Below are 13,935 nucleotides of genomic sequence, written 5' to 3'. Positions count from 1 at the left end.
AAACATCCCATCTGTTGCGGTCCACGATCGTCATTGTATCGCAAGGTGTAACAAGTCTGATAAATGGAAGCAGCGAGCGAGAGCCCCAACGAGAGAGCGATGATAAACTCCATTTTTCTCGCTTGTTTACCGTTGGGGATAGGTGTTTTTCTTTACGGGCACGATAAACAATCCACGAACTTCCAATAACAACAGTGTCCCCCAGGCTTGGAACATGTTTAGAGGGGTTTTATCATGCACTACTATCCCCCCAATCTGATCAAACTTGTAGCAGTATACGATAAACAGTCTCTCATAATGTGCAGCATGTTATGATAGTTACAGAGAGCGATACGTGAGAGATTCTCTCAATTTTCTCAGGATTCAATCCCTGGTCATTGGGCATAACTGGAATTCTACCGGGAAGGAGCATATCCTTTTTTAAATAGGCTGTTTTTCGTGTTATGTCAAATGGTCTTTATGTCGTTTGGAGTAGCTCTATATGGCATTATTCCAAACGGGATAGACCCCAAGTATGTAACCATTCTTGCCCAATACTTACATGGGACCAATGGGTTTTTCCACCAGGGCTCCCACTACGATTGCCAAAAGATAACTTGGAATGGGAATGCTTTGCTTGAAGTACGACACTCCGCTTTCTGATTTCAGTTTAACGGCACTCATCAAACCAGTTACACCAATCGGATGCCGAAGCTGAAATTTCAAATGACATTTTACCAAAGGATAATTACATCCAAAGCAAAGAAAATCATACCGTTGCATTGTAGGTGAATTTCACGGCCGGTGTGTCCTGGCAAGGAACAAGAGACCGCGCATGGATTGCCTGACACTGACTGAACAGATACGGGTGCTTCTTACCGCACGTCTGTTCAGCGTTTAACCATTGGAGAGCACTGGCCTTCGGGTTGGTTTCGTACTCGACAATCAATTTGAATTCACCGGATGTTTTCGTCGGCAAGTAAACCGTCAACTTGGAACCGATGTTCTCAACAGGTTTTCCCACATCCCAGCTGACCGGTATCTCTCCTGCTGCAGTTTTAACTGCCATGGATGCAATATCAAGGTCGCTGCTATCCAAAAACTATATTGGAAAGTTAGAATTAATAACGTTTACATGAAATAACCAATTTAAACTTACTATTTCCTCAACATCATCTCTTAAGGTTTTAAACGACAATGAAGCGCTACCAGACAATGTAGACTTCTCAAAGTTCACCGTCCATTCAAGGTCGATGTGAGTAATGATGAGCTCATCTAAAAGATAAATGTACATAGAAACTGTTCAAAAGAAAACTACATATAGAGCATTGAAACTTACGTGCATTCGAGTAGGAGCTCGGATCAATCGGACTAAGTCTCATTTTGATGCTTGGCTGCGGAGCTGAAACGAAACGAATAAAACACAGGTGAGAAATATTCCGCCTCTTCTATCTTTCGGAAGGGTTAACCGCAATATGCAAGATAACATAGTCCGAACAATTGAAACTGATAACGAAAGGTTTAACTACATGGTAGGTATGATGCAACGATGAGCTATTAATGAATGATTGAGTTTTAAGACATTTGAAATTGCTATTCAAGTACGTATAATCTTTAACCAGGTTCGATCTTACTAAGTAACGAAAGTAATGTATTCTTTGAAATGGCTCAAGTTACAACAAAAAACTAACATGTTAACATTTTGCCAGTTAATTACAACTACAATAACGAAAGCGTGACTGAGACTAATTTCTTCTACTCGGTTGAATTTCGACTCAAATAGCATTTTACCCATCACATAAATTGCTGTTTACGTTTGAAAAAGTAAGCTTTTGAATTAGATACATTGGCGTAAATAAAGGGAGAATGTAAACCAAATCTTATTTTAAGACGTGACGTTATCTGGAAAAATAAGGTACACCGGGGAAAGTTAAAACGGCTGGAGCAAGGTAAAACAACAAATGTTCATGGTGTTTTCTAACTTCGATAGATAAACTTTCTACTGGAGCATCTACTTAACATATCACTCCGAGTGCAGTAAAGTTGACCAAAATGTATTATTATCACTTCAACAACTTTGCATTTCATCTTGCCCCACCCGTATCATCTTGCCCAAGGATCGAAAAAAAAACGTCTCTAGCGATCAACAACACAGTATTGGAATAATCTAAGAGGGCCGTTACTCTCGCACCAGCATGATTTCAACACCTCATTACGCGCTCAAAGAGCAGATATATGGAGCATCTAATGTACTGTTTGTCATGATCACTAGATTCTTGCCTCGGTGTAACTTAGATAAAACTTATTTCTAGTAGGGTGCAGAACCACTTGGACACTTCCATGATTCACTTTGGCATGAAGGGTTTTCTCGACCGGATTATCTGAAACTTTGCAATAACATGCGCTTCAATACGATACATTTTGTTGCCATATATAAGCTCTGCAGCTTTCAAAAAACCCCACTGCCGAAGTGAATCAAAAGTGCCAAGAATAGGATCCGGCTCAACATATCAACAGCTGAACAGGTTCGGTAAAATAAAAAACCGTAATTCCATCGAAATTCAACCGAAATTTTACCGAAAACTGTAAAAATTTACAGTACTCCGTTAACTTATTTCACTGAACTTCAGCTGTTGAAATTACGGTGAAATCCACGGATTCCTGGAAAATAATTTAAGTGTGTAGAATAATATTTGAAATAATTTTCAAATAACACAAGATGGGGTGGAATCTTGCACATTTCTCTTTAATGTTTTCAATGCAAATTTTAGAAAATCTTGAAAGACAAAACTAACCATAAAAGTTTTTTTTCTGGAAGTAACAACAATATCAATAATTTATGCAAAAAATATTCACAGGTATCTATTGTTTCAGTTTTTTTCTTTTGACGTAGGACTACGTCTATCTTCTTTATACAGGATTGAAATTGGAATTTCAAAACCAAGAGCGTTACGTTAGCATGAAATATTTTGAACGTTTTTAACTTTTCACTTGCTTAACGAAATTCCTTGATTAGCACCTCAATCGAAAGACAAGGTATCAAAGGTTCATGTCGTTTACTTACTGAATCCCACATACCAGTCCAAAAGGATTAATAACTGTTTTAAAAGAGAACGTTGATTCCAAGCAAATCAATAAATAGGGGTGCTAGAGAAAAGTTGACTCTCCGCTTGGATCGCATCTCAGCAGGCAACAGATCGGCTTGCTCTGACCGGGCGTGCTTCTCAGGCACAGACATCGATAGCGAAGGAGCCCCCCGTTTGTCTTGTTTCGCTCAAATCAAACTGACCGTCGGTCGTCCGAGAGAAGATTCCAAGCCAAAACAATCACCGCTGCGCCGCCAAGAAGAAGAAGAGGAAACGGTCCACAGGAGAATGAGATGGTTGTTGCCGTCATCGCAGCCCTAAACGAACGGAACGGGTCCTTCCTGCAGGGGATCGGGAAATACATCGGCGGAAACCGCAACTGCGATGTCGGCAAGACTGCAAGATTGGCAAGAGTTAAGTGGAATCCCGTAAACTGGCGGTGGCTGGCATCCGAGAAGGAGGGGAAAAAGAAGGCATTTCCTAAGCAAAACCCCACCAAGCTTCAAAGACCGCCACGATGGAGAAGACCCCGAAGAAGCCGACAGTCCCCCTGAGTTGGATCCAAGGAGCTGCTAATCGAGCGTCGGACTTGTGAAATCGCACAAGATTTCAATAGTGAGCTACGTTTCCAGATTGCGATTTCAGCCCTGTGATTCACTGCTGTTGTGCACCAGCCATATGGCAATCAACTGATAACATCCCGCAGTGCTATTTATCTGTAACAGCATCGAAACAACAAAGCCATCGGCCATATTCAGGGCCATAAAATTAGTGAAAAAGAATTAAAAGAAAAATATTTTCGACTTTTTTCAAACAGCTTCATACAAAATTTAATTTGTCATGACTAATTTATGACACGACAACACAAGTCTCATTCGCAGACGCTGCTGCAGTGCCGTCGGGGTGAGAGCTTAACATTTCACGTTTGTAAATAGAGTGGCATTTCCAACAGCGTCTTTGATTTTCCATATTTCATGAGAACACTTCGATTACGAAAATCACCACTTGTAACAAAATTGCGACATATTTAGAATGCTTTTGAAAACAAATTCTCATTGAACAATTTTCATAATTTTGGCACCCATGGATCAGACACTTACCTTCATAATGAGGAAAACTATTGATTATCAATAGCTAAGTATTGAATATTTAGGAAATGTCAACCCTTTCAACTATTCATGTTCGACCATTTTCTCATGCATGAGCATTTTCCGTGATTTTCTAGTGATTCTAAGCTCAACACATTATTGGCACATTGGTCGATCAGAAAGAGAAAAGCACGAAAGGGAGGAGCCTTATCTCTTATTCTAAGGTTTCAAAAGATGCTTCTATCGCCGGATTCGGTATCATTCCCTTTTTGTTTTTGAGCTGGTAAGAGCTTCTCTGAACCTGCGGAATGCGGAGTACCTCGCTGCCAGAAGCCTGCTGAGCTGTTGATCATCCAGCGTCTGGTTTTTGGTGAACAAGTCTAAATCATTACTGTTCACTAAGCGAGTAAGCTTCTTCTTCTTTTTCTTGGCATTATGTCCCCACTTCTCTGCTTAGTGTTCTTATGAGCGTTTCCACAGTTATTAACTGAGAGCTTTTTTTTTCCAAATTTGCCATTTTCGCATTCGTATATCATGTGGCAAGTACAATTATACTCTCTATGCCCAGGGAATCGAAACCAGACACCTTCAGCATGGCTTTGCTTTATAGCCGCGGACTCTAACTACTCGACTAAAGAAGCCCCCAAGTCTTATAAGCGCTTTTTCCTATACAAATAAACAGACTTAATATTATAAAAAAGTTATTATTTAATCTAAGGTTGCAATTTTGTATAATTTTTAAATTTTGTTTTCCTTTACGAAACATGGAGAAATGAGTCAAAGTTATGTAAATCCTTAACGCGAGGCCATTGGCGACTGAGTATCTTGGGAATGCGAACTGAGACATCTTGCTTGAAAAAAAAAAAGACTAAATACGAATCAAGAAAACGAAACCTAACAGGAACATAAAGATAAGAGTTTGATTCCCCATGGAATTAGAATTTAGATTAAGTATTTGTACCGATATTCAGTCATTAATCCCTCTAACAGCAGCTTCATTTTTTACCGCTGAAAAATATTCAAATCGCGATAACTTTTTTGTTTCTCGATATTTTTGCACTATTTTTTCACAAGATCTCAAAAAATTCTTTTAATTTAAAAATCCGTGTCGATAATAATCATAGGTGATCTAGTTTTGAAGATATTCCGATGTTCCTTGGGGGACCGACATTCTCCATATAAAATGTCTTTGGCGACCATTTTGTTTTTGGTCAATTTAACAAAAAAATATACAATGCCAGATCATAAGAAACTTCTCTAAAAAATCTTACAAATCGGTTCAGCATTCTTGAGGAAATCTGAAAATTACGATATGAGGTTTTTTAGTGTTTTCAAGATCTTTATTTGTCCATGCTCAGTACTTGAAGACGGCTGCACCAAATTGCTTAATTTTTTCACAATATACTCGCATTAATGTATCATTTCGAGGAGTAAATATCCGAACAGGATAAAAACTCTGTGTGGCTTATGGCTACGCGTCAGTCCCCCAAGGAATTTTAGAATATCTCCGGATCCAGATAATTGATAATTGATTATGAATGAATGAATGAATTTTCTTTATTTGAGAGACTTTCAGCCCTTGGCTGGTTCGTCTCTATAATTGATTATCTGGATCCGGAGATATTCCAAAATTCTTTGGGGGACACAAATTCTAAAACTAGAAGAGATTTATGAGAGCTTGTGAAAACATGGTGCAACAATATCGAGCAACAAAACAGTTATCGCGATTTGAATATTTTTGGCGGCAATAAATAAAGCTGCCGGTAGAGGAGTTAACCATTTCCTTACGAATTCCTAAAAAAAATGTTTTTGGAGTTTTCAAGAATACAACCTGGATATTTCCAAGGTTAGAGGGATTCTATCAGAAATTCAACTTCTAGAGTAAGTCTTGTCTTAAGTCATCCGAGGTTTTATCTGATGATTATTCCACCGATTTCGTCATCCTCCAAGACTCCCGTTTAGAACATATTCAAAAATTCAACCACCAATATTTCCAGAGATGACTCCAAGGATTTGTTTGGAATTTTCCAAAGGATATCTTCACGAATTACTCCATAAGGTTACTTACTAAGATTTCTTTAGGAATTACTTCAGTAATTAAATTAGATATTTTCCTCAAAAAAGTCTTCAAAGATTTGTCCATGCATGTCTCCCGTGAAATGTCAAGGAAATTTTTCAAAAATTAGAGAAATTTTTGAAAAAAGAACACGTGAGGCATGTCTAAGCTATCTCTGAAAGAAACTTATGTAAGTTCTAAAGTCGATGAATAACGATTGCTAAAAGAACTCACGGACTTTTGAGGAATTTTTAGAAAATGGGTTGAAAATTTCATAGATAATTAGAAAAATAATCAATTGAATAGGACTAAATTTCGATCTACTAGAATTTTGTGCCAATTTTCGGATTTCCATACAAAGTAGGTTAAAATCGTATGGATGGGTCGAAAATTGGTGCGTTTCCCCTATTTGGATAAGTTTCACAAGATATTCTGACGGTAGTGCTAGAGAAACATCAGAAATTGGAAGAATTACTGTAGGAATCTTTGGAAAATTTCTTAAATTGACAACTGTAGAAATCAGTTCAAGGATTAGTGGAAAAATATCTGGATGATATCATAGTGTTTGGAAAAAGTAAATTACTGGAGGTAGCAGCGTTGGAGTGCTCAACGATTTCCTAGAGCAAATTCTGGTGAATTTCCTATGAGCATCCTTTGAAAAATCGCTGAAAGTATTTTTGGGAGAAATCTAAAAAAGCTCTGGAGAGATCCCTGTAGGAGTCCCTAAAAGTGTTCCTGATGAAGTATTTGGAGAAATCACTAGTATAATTCAAGAATCAGTAGAATATTCGCGCAATAGTTTCTGAAAGTGTATCTGGAACCTGTTAAATTTTGCATCAGAACTCACTTCAATCAGAATAAGGAAAAGCGAGACTTTAGAGACCATTTTGATTAAATAGACTTCAGAGACCTTTCATTAACAAACTTTTTAGACTTGTATTAAAAAGAGGCCTATGATGAGAGATCTTTTCAATTTTCCCATTCATGCCAGAAAAATCAAGAAAATTAGGAACGATTTGTTCCAAAGCTGCGTTCGTCCTAAAGAAGAATGAAGATGCTATTGTTCGTTATGCACAAAAGATAATGATGCTGTTGAATACTTGAACATTCAACAATCATTCCTATTCCTATGTTTCCATGGAATATTATTATAGTATAATGCTCTAACAGGACAACTGAAGAATGAAGATACTAAATAAATTACTTAACTGAAGCAATGAACTCATTACTAGAATTTACATTACGTTATGGTCTGAACCTGTGAAACTGCAATTATATGTGATGATCTCATGATGCTTGAGTGTGCAAAATAATGGAGATCGTCGTAAAGAGCTACCAAATCCGCCTTGCACTAACCCTTGTATACAGCGACAAATTAAAGTTTAAAATATTTTATTATAATGAATAAGAATACATACCTATTACAACAAGATTTTTAAATATTTTAATCGCGCGATTTCAACCGTAAGCTTATATCACTTTTATCAAATTAGTTAGCAATGAAATTCAATAACAAATTCGCTTCATCAGCAAACATTCCAGACTGAAGTCAACCGACGAACTGTCGCTGCCTTGTCATCATCGTCGTTGTCAACATTCTCCGTACATCGCGACGGCGGCCACCCCACCATCGACATCGACCTCTCCTCTCGCGGAGGAGGTGCAAAAAAAAAACAAAACACAAAAAGGCCCCAGTAAAAAATGTGCTGCCACACGGAGAAACGAAACAACTCAAACTCGAGATAAATAAAAAGTATTCACAATGGAGTAAGGTACAGTGGGGGAAGTGTATCAGTGGGGTAAGTGGATCATTCGTCAATATTAAGCATAAATACTTGAATATGTTGAATGTTTTCGCTTCATTGCTTTGTTTTAGGTTATATTCTAACGTCTACACTAATACTATTGCAAATCTGGTACTACACGTACACTAACACAAGCAAACTTGTTAGCTGCAAAAATTGATTAATTTCAAAATTGTTTTCCATCAATCAAAAATCCATTGTAACTCTGTCTAAAATCGAATACTATTAGTTTTTTCGACACATGGTGAGCATTTCAGCTCTAATTGAACGAATCACAATGAAAAATATGTGATGTCTATAAATAAATTACGATATATTGTACATGGTACACTTACCCCTACTTTTTAATGGGGTGGGGTAAGTGGATCAAGTATTATTATCATTTATTGGCAGACTGCTTACGAGAATTTTAATAAGTTTTAATATCCGCAAATGTTGTTTTCCTTTATTTTTTTTTTCATTCCCAGCTGAAATTTGTCAAATTGACCTTAGAGAATTTGAATAAATCCACCTAAAAGTTTTGTTTAACCTTTCTGATATAAAAATATCTATGAATATATAATAATTTCAAAACTCACACGAAACTTTTCGTGGTTCATCTAAGCTGAGTTGTAAAAGAGCAAAATATACTGATTCTCCAATTTAAAGCATATTAACGTACCTTATTTGACCATATAAATAATTATAGACAGATGATATAAACATATTTATAAATAGAATAAAAAGATTTCAGTTTGTTATTCAAAAATAAGTGTAACTAATGTTTTCAAACAACGAGTCTTTTTTGAAAACATCGTTAGAAATAATCCTTCAATACTTATGTATAACTTATGTGTATAAATAGATGAATTTACTTCAAATTATTCTAGTTACAATTTGAATTACTAATGTATACATATTTTTAATATATTTTAACTAAATAAATATACTTTTTAAATTTAAAGTATTAAAATGTACCATTACTAACACTAATAACAATAACAAGAGTAATATCATTCTTACTATACATAATTACATCACATTTGTTTTGAGAACAGATTTTTTCTATTGGTGATCCACTTACCCCACCATGGTAAGGCAAGTGAATCATTTGGCGCAAATTTTGAAGTCCCTCATACTCAATTCATAACAATCAGAAAAATCGAAATAATCAATGATTTGAAGTATATTAGTCCCTCATTTGTTATCCACAGAAAAAAGTTTGAATTACATTATTCACGTTAGGTGTACATAACAATGAAGTTGACTGTTGATTTTTCTGTATCCACTTACCCCACGGTACCTTACTTCTTTAACATTACCAATTTGAATACTGTTATTGGGCTTCTCGAGAACTTTTAGCATTTCGATCACTTCCTTTTTACTTCGTGTGTTACGCGCTAGGGTCTGGTACTTGTTGGGCACTTTGCGAATCTTTTCTCAAACCCGCAAACCACTTAATAAGTTGCGCGCCGATCGATCATGCGCTGACTTGTGGGTCAGTTAAAACGATTCAAATCGCTTGCAACTTAAAGTTGCAAAAACAAGAAGGTACGAACATGTGTATTCCATACGTTTATATCGGTTAAACTACTATGCTCGCTGTCCAGTTTAGGACTCGAGCCCTAAAAGTGATTCACTTCCTCGGCGAGATATGTTGACACTAAACTTCTTTATTTATACTTTTTGGCTGGCGCACAACTCGGTGCATGGGCCACCGGCGCGCAACTTGTTGGACAGTCTGCGGATTTAAGTAAAGATTCACAATAACTCAGTCTTGAGGTACTATAGACACAAATATGATGCGCCACCATCATAGAGGTCGCGAGGGAAGAAGGAGAGTAATGTCACTGAAAATGTTTGTTTACGTCCAAAATTCAATTTTTAAACCCAAAAATTAGGTCATAATCAATTTTTACCCTTAATTCTTGCGATACGCGTGATTTCACAACCAATTAAACCACTACCAAAGAATCCTGAAGTTTATAAACTATGTTGCCAACCACAAAATTTTCCAAATTTTATCCCACTAATCGTACATGAGCATGAGCACTGACCGGATCTATACATTTTCGTTGGAAAACAAGTATTTCAATGCTCTCTGATGGTCTACAAAATAACTATTCTGAGAAAAAGTGTATATTGTATGCTCCTTCCTATGCTGCACACGGTGCGTTCTCTTTTGAAGGTTCTTCTACTTGCCACCAGATGTCGGGGTGATCGTTTTAGCTTTGAAAATATTTGCCTATCAGAATAATCTATTTTAGAGTTGTTTGATAGTTATGGATCATCAAAATAACCAAAACGGCCGCTATGGAAAGCATAGATAGCGCCACCCTAGCCTTGTGTGTTTGAAAGAACAGCAATGCTGTCACAATGTTAAATTCCATATACAGTGGTGCCTTTGTTTTGATGCGATGAACACCGACAAAACTACCTTCAATTATCCACACGGAGAAAAACGAAAACTCTATTTAGATTATTGTTTAATACATATTGAATTTTATCATCTTTATGTTTTACAAATCATATAAAATATGCACAAGCTTAATATATTTTAATCATTGTAATGTATTTTTAAGATTTATTTTTCCTCGTGCATATGAGACACTTAATGCTACACTTGGCACTTAGTGATATTTTCCGGCTCCCGGACCGACAAAAATTTCTGCTATGCGGTTTAAACAAACACGAAAAAACGCGATCTAGTGCAGGTTTCAGTTTAATTTATCAACAGAAAGTTCGAAATATTGAAGTCAGTCCTCATTAACAAAGAGTCGGTGTTTCATTCACTTTGATACGTACAAAAGCCTCGAAAAAACGCAGGGCGTATGCCGCATGGAGACTATGGATATAAAAGAAGCTGACTGTAGAAGCTGCTTCAACAAGAATGTTCCTGAGAAGGCATGAAGGGGACGTGATGGTAAGTTACATGATATTTGTCTTTCTCTGTGTTGTTCACTAATCACGGAATATCGCAGGGGTTTCATCGTTGGTCGCAAGGAAGCTCAGGAGTGCCCAGGAACCTGGACCTGGCATACGAAATCTGATAATTCTCTGGAGTGAATCTTAACTTGGAAGACGGAGCAGCTATGGAAGCGGGTGCAATAAAAACCGACACAAAACTCGTCGGCCAAACAACTACCGGCATACGCGAACCAAACTGCAGTAGGATCTTGATCTGGTACCGACCGAAATGATTATCTGCGCTAATCTCTGTTCAAATCAGTTTGTGATGTACAATTATTTAAATAATTTGCAAAATAAAAATAATCCATTGATTAGTTTCATTTTTATTTGATTTTTTCTGTTATTATAAGACCCGAAGGAAAGTAAATAAAAACTTGAAAGCCACTACGGGAATTTAATCGTTTTAAGCATTGCAACGATTAAAAGCCGTTTATTATTTGACGCAATAATGCAGGGATATGTCTTGTAAGGGGTGAATAGATCGAATGTGGTTTTAGTATGGTTTATAAGCGTTTTAGTATTTTTATATTCAACCGTGCATTGTCTTCAAAGGCGTTCGTTTGTAATTTTGTTTTCAATACAAGGGGTGGATCACTTGTTCAATGTACATCAGATGTGCATTGAATTGCATCAAATGCATTTTTTAGACTTCCACATCAACTTAGCCCTGACTACAATCGTATCGTGTTATAGCAACGCGTCATTATTTGTTGTTAGAGTTACGAGTTTGTTCTACAGGTCCATCTCTATATTTTCTAACTAATCAGAAACGTTATTTATTTCAGCTTACCAAGCTTGTAAATTAACCAGTAAAGCTAGCAAATTTAAGAACGACCTTCATTTGTGGTACATGCACTGCGGACGGGGCGTTGATGGCCTGATAGAAGCAAATAGTTTGTATTCCCGTACGGGAGTCACTAATGGAGCTGGTTGTAGACAACAGTATTTACTGGTGGCGGACTGAATAATCCCCACTCTACTGACGACACCTTAACTTGATCGGGTGGATATAACTTAGATTAAAAACAGCTAAACAATTATGTATCAAACTTGTTTTATTTGCTTCAATGTTAGTTGTATGGAAAGATGAAAATTGATGTTGATTAACTATTTTACCTTCAATGGGATGTTTTCATCGAAGCCTTGCCTTGTACCCCCAACAATGATATCCTTTACTGCTGTTTGTAAACCACGGAGCGGAGCTGTTCCAAAACTCCTTTTTGAATAAAGTATCCCGAACTCTAATCGTGTAAAAATTATCTCAAATGTCCATGTTGCCTATGAACTGCTCTTAGGGCATATATTAATTCCACTCCATCCATTGTTGGAAAGCATTTAAAGCAGCTTCGAAAAAACGAAAGAACTGTTCCTGGATATTCATCTTCCTAGGTAGGTATAATCTGCACATACTTTATTTTTAATAATACCCTTTGGACCAACTTATGCGGATTATGCCAGATAAGGAAACGGATATTTTGATTTTTTCAAACTTAGAAACGACGCCGGCATCGTCTTTAGATACCGGGAATGCTTCTACGTTGAGCTTTTCTACATGCCACCTTTTTGATGAGACAGAATCCATGCTCCAACCCGTGCACGTCCAGTCTGTCGGTTTCCGAAGCTATAACATATAAAATATTATAATCCGGAAGAACGCTAATTATATTTGCGATATTCTCAGGAACTGAGACTTATGAGATCACAATGATATGGTGAAGCAGTGCATGATACTGCCATTCTTCATCTCCAATAATTTGCCAGCTTTATTATTCACGAAGAAATTTACAACCTTTTGCTCGTTACGTTTTGGAAAGGAAGATACTTCTGTTAAATTGGTCGAGGAAAATTTCAAACTGACACTTTGAAAACGACAACAGAGAATAGTTCGAGCAGCCATGGATTATGCGCATTTTCAGAATTGTGCATTTAAATGCATTTAATTTGTTATTGCATCAGATGCATCAGAAGTGATCCACCCCTTGTTTCAATATCATTCTGAGAAACTACCGAAAATGAAGTATTGATAGTAGTGGATGAAAAATTTATTCGTGCGCCATGGTTATGTTATGATTATGTTTGTCGTCGATTAACTAAAAGTGTTCTTCACGTAAGTTATTTAATTTACAATTAATATTTTTTAACCAAATTTATTATATTTATATATAATAGTCCGTCAAAATCCGAGCCGTGAAACTGCCGTGAAAGGATTCATCCAAAGTTGAAAAAACGATTTGATTGCGTGAAAGGATCACCAAAGTTGAAAAACGATTTGATAATTTGATGCACATCTCATCGTGATCAACAGGTAAGCTTTGAACTTTACCGCAATCGGACATTTCATTTCAAACTTTTACAACATTACAGAGCTCCCGGGTATCGACGTAAACGTGAAGACAATAACTATTCATCTTCAGGTTCGTGGGAGATCCGTTCGAACACAAAAAAAACATCTCGGGAGTGGGTTTCAGCAACAAAGCCAGGAAGAACAATTAATTCAATTATCAAAAGTGAGCATGATTATTTGTCCTGTATTGGTTTAAATAAACATGGTTGGTTAAATGTTGTCAAACTTAATGGGATTTATGGGATAAATTTGAAAAACATGTAATTTTTTTGAACTTTTCAACAAAATTAGCTTTAGCAAAAGACTTGATATTGAGTAGTTTTAACAGTTTAAAATCACTCAAATCGATGTATTAGTGGAATGATTTAAAATTAAGTACTTTGCCACTAACTCAATTTTGACTCATTCCACTTAGCTGTCAAGATGAGTGAAAAAGACTTGATTTTGAGATGTTTCGTTTTCCCGTGATTGGTCCAGGCAGATATGAGGCAGATGAAATAAACAGGGGCGACTCGTTTTTACTTAACACAGTCGAAATTATTTAACACCTCAAAAATTAGGAGGGTGGCATGAGCAAATAATTAGAGCCTGTTCACAAATTTCATAACGCTGAAGGGGGTTGGTGGGT

The 13,935-nt window shown here is 36.7% G+C and overlaps 1 protein-coding gene across 4 annotated transcripts; it reads right to left on the bottom strand.

Annotated features, from left to right (window-relative positions):
- Positions 1-336: 336 nt before the first annotated feature.
- Positions 337-7,784, bottom strand: LOC110680375 (leukotriene A-4 hydrolase homolog). Of its 4 annotated transcripts, none has more exons than XM_021856183.1 (5): positions 1,671-1,695; positions 1,319-1,381; positions 1,139-1,254; positions 755-1,081; positions 337-693 (listed from the first exon to the last, which is right to left on the bottom strand). In XM_021856183.1, the coding sequence occupies exons 1-5, from the start codon at positions 1,678-1,680 to the stop codon at positions 538-540; spliced, it is 672 nt and encodes a 223-aa protein (XP_021711875.1). In that variant the 5' UTR covers positions 1,681-1,695; the 3' UTR covers positions 337-537. The 4 variants fall into 4 exon arrangements, with proteins under 4 accessions (XP_021711875.1, XP_021711878.1, XP_021711877.1 ...); XM_021856186.1 differs by lacking the exon at positions 1,671-1,695 and adding an exon at positions 1,585-1,630 and having other exon boundaries at positions 338-693; XM_021856185.1 differs by lacking the exon at positions 1,671-1,695 and adding an exon at positions 1,509-1,607 and having other exon boundaries at positions 338-693.
- Between the last annotated feature and the right edge of the window lie 6,151 nt (positions 7,785-13,935).

This window comes from Aedes aegypti, unplaced genomic scaffold (assembly GCF_002204515.2).
Source record: "Aedes aegypti strain LVP_AGWG unplaced genomic scaffold, AaegL5.0 Primary Assembly AGWG_AaegL5_hic_scaff_1246_PBJ_arrow, whole genome shotgun sequence".
NCBI classification, from domain to species: domain Eukaryota; kingdom Metazoa; phylum Arthropoda; class Insecta; order Diptera; family Culicidae; genus Aedes; species Aedes aegypti.
This window is presented reverse-complemented; position numbering and strand designations above follow the sequence as displayed.

Coding starts and splice junctions, on each gene's coding strand:
- LOC110680375 (XM_021856183.1), bottom strand. Junction 1,255..1,318: donor GAGCTCCTACTCGAATGCAC/GTAAGTTTCAAT, acceptor TTTATCTTTTAG/ATGAGCTCATCATTACTCAC. Junction 1,082..1,138: donor GAGATGATGTTGAGGAAATA/GTAAGTTTAAAT, acceptor TTTCCAATATAG/TTTTTGGATAGCAGCGACCT.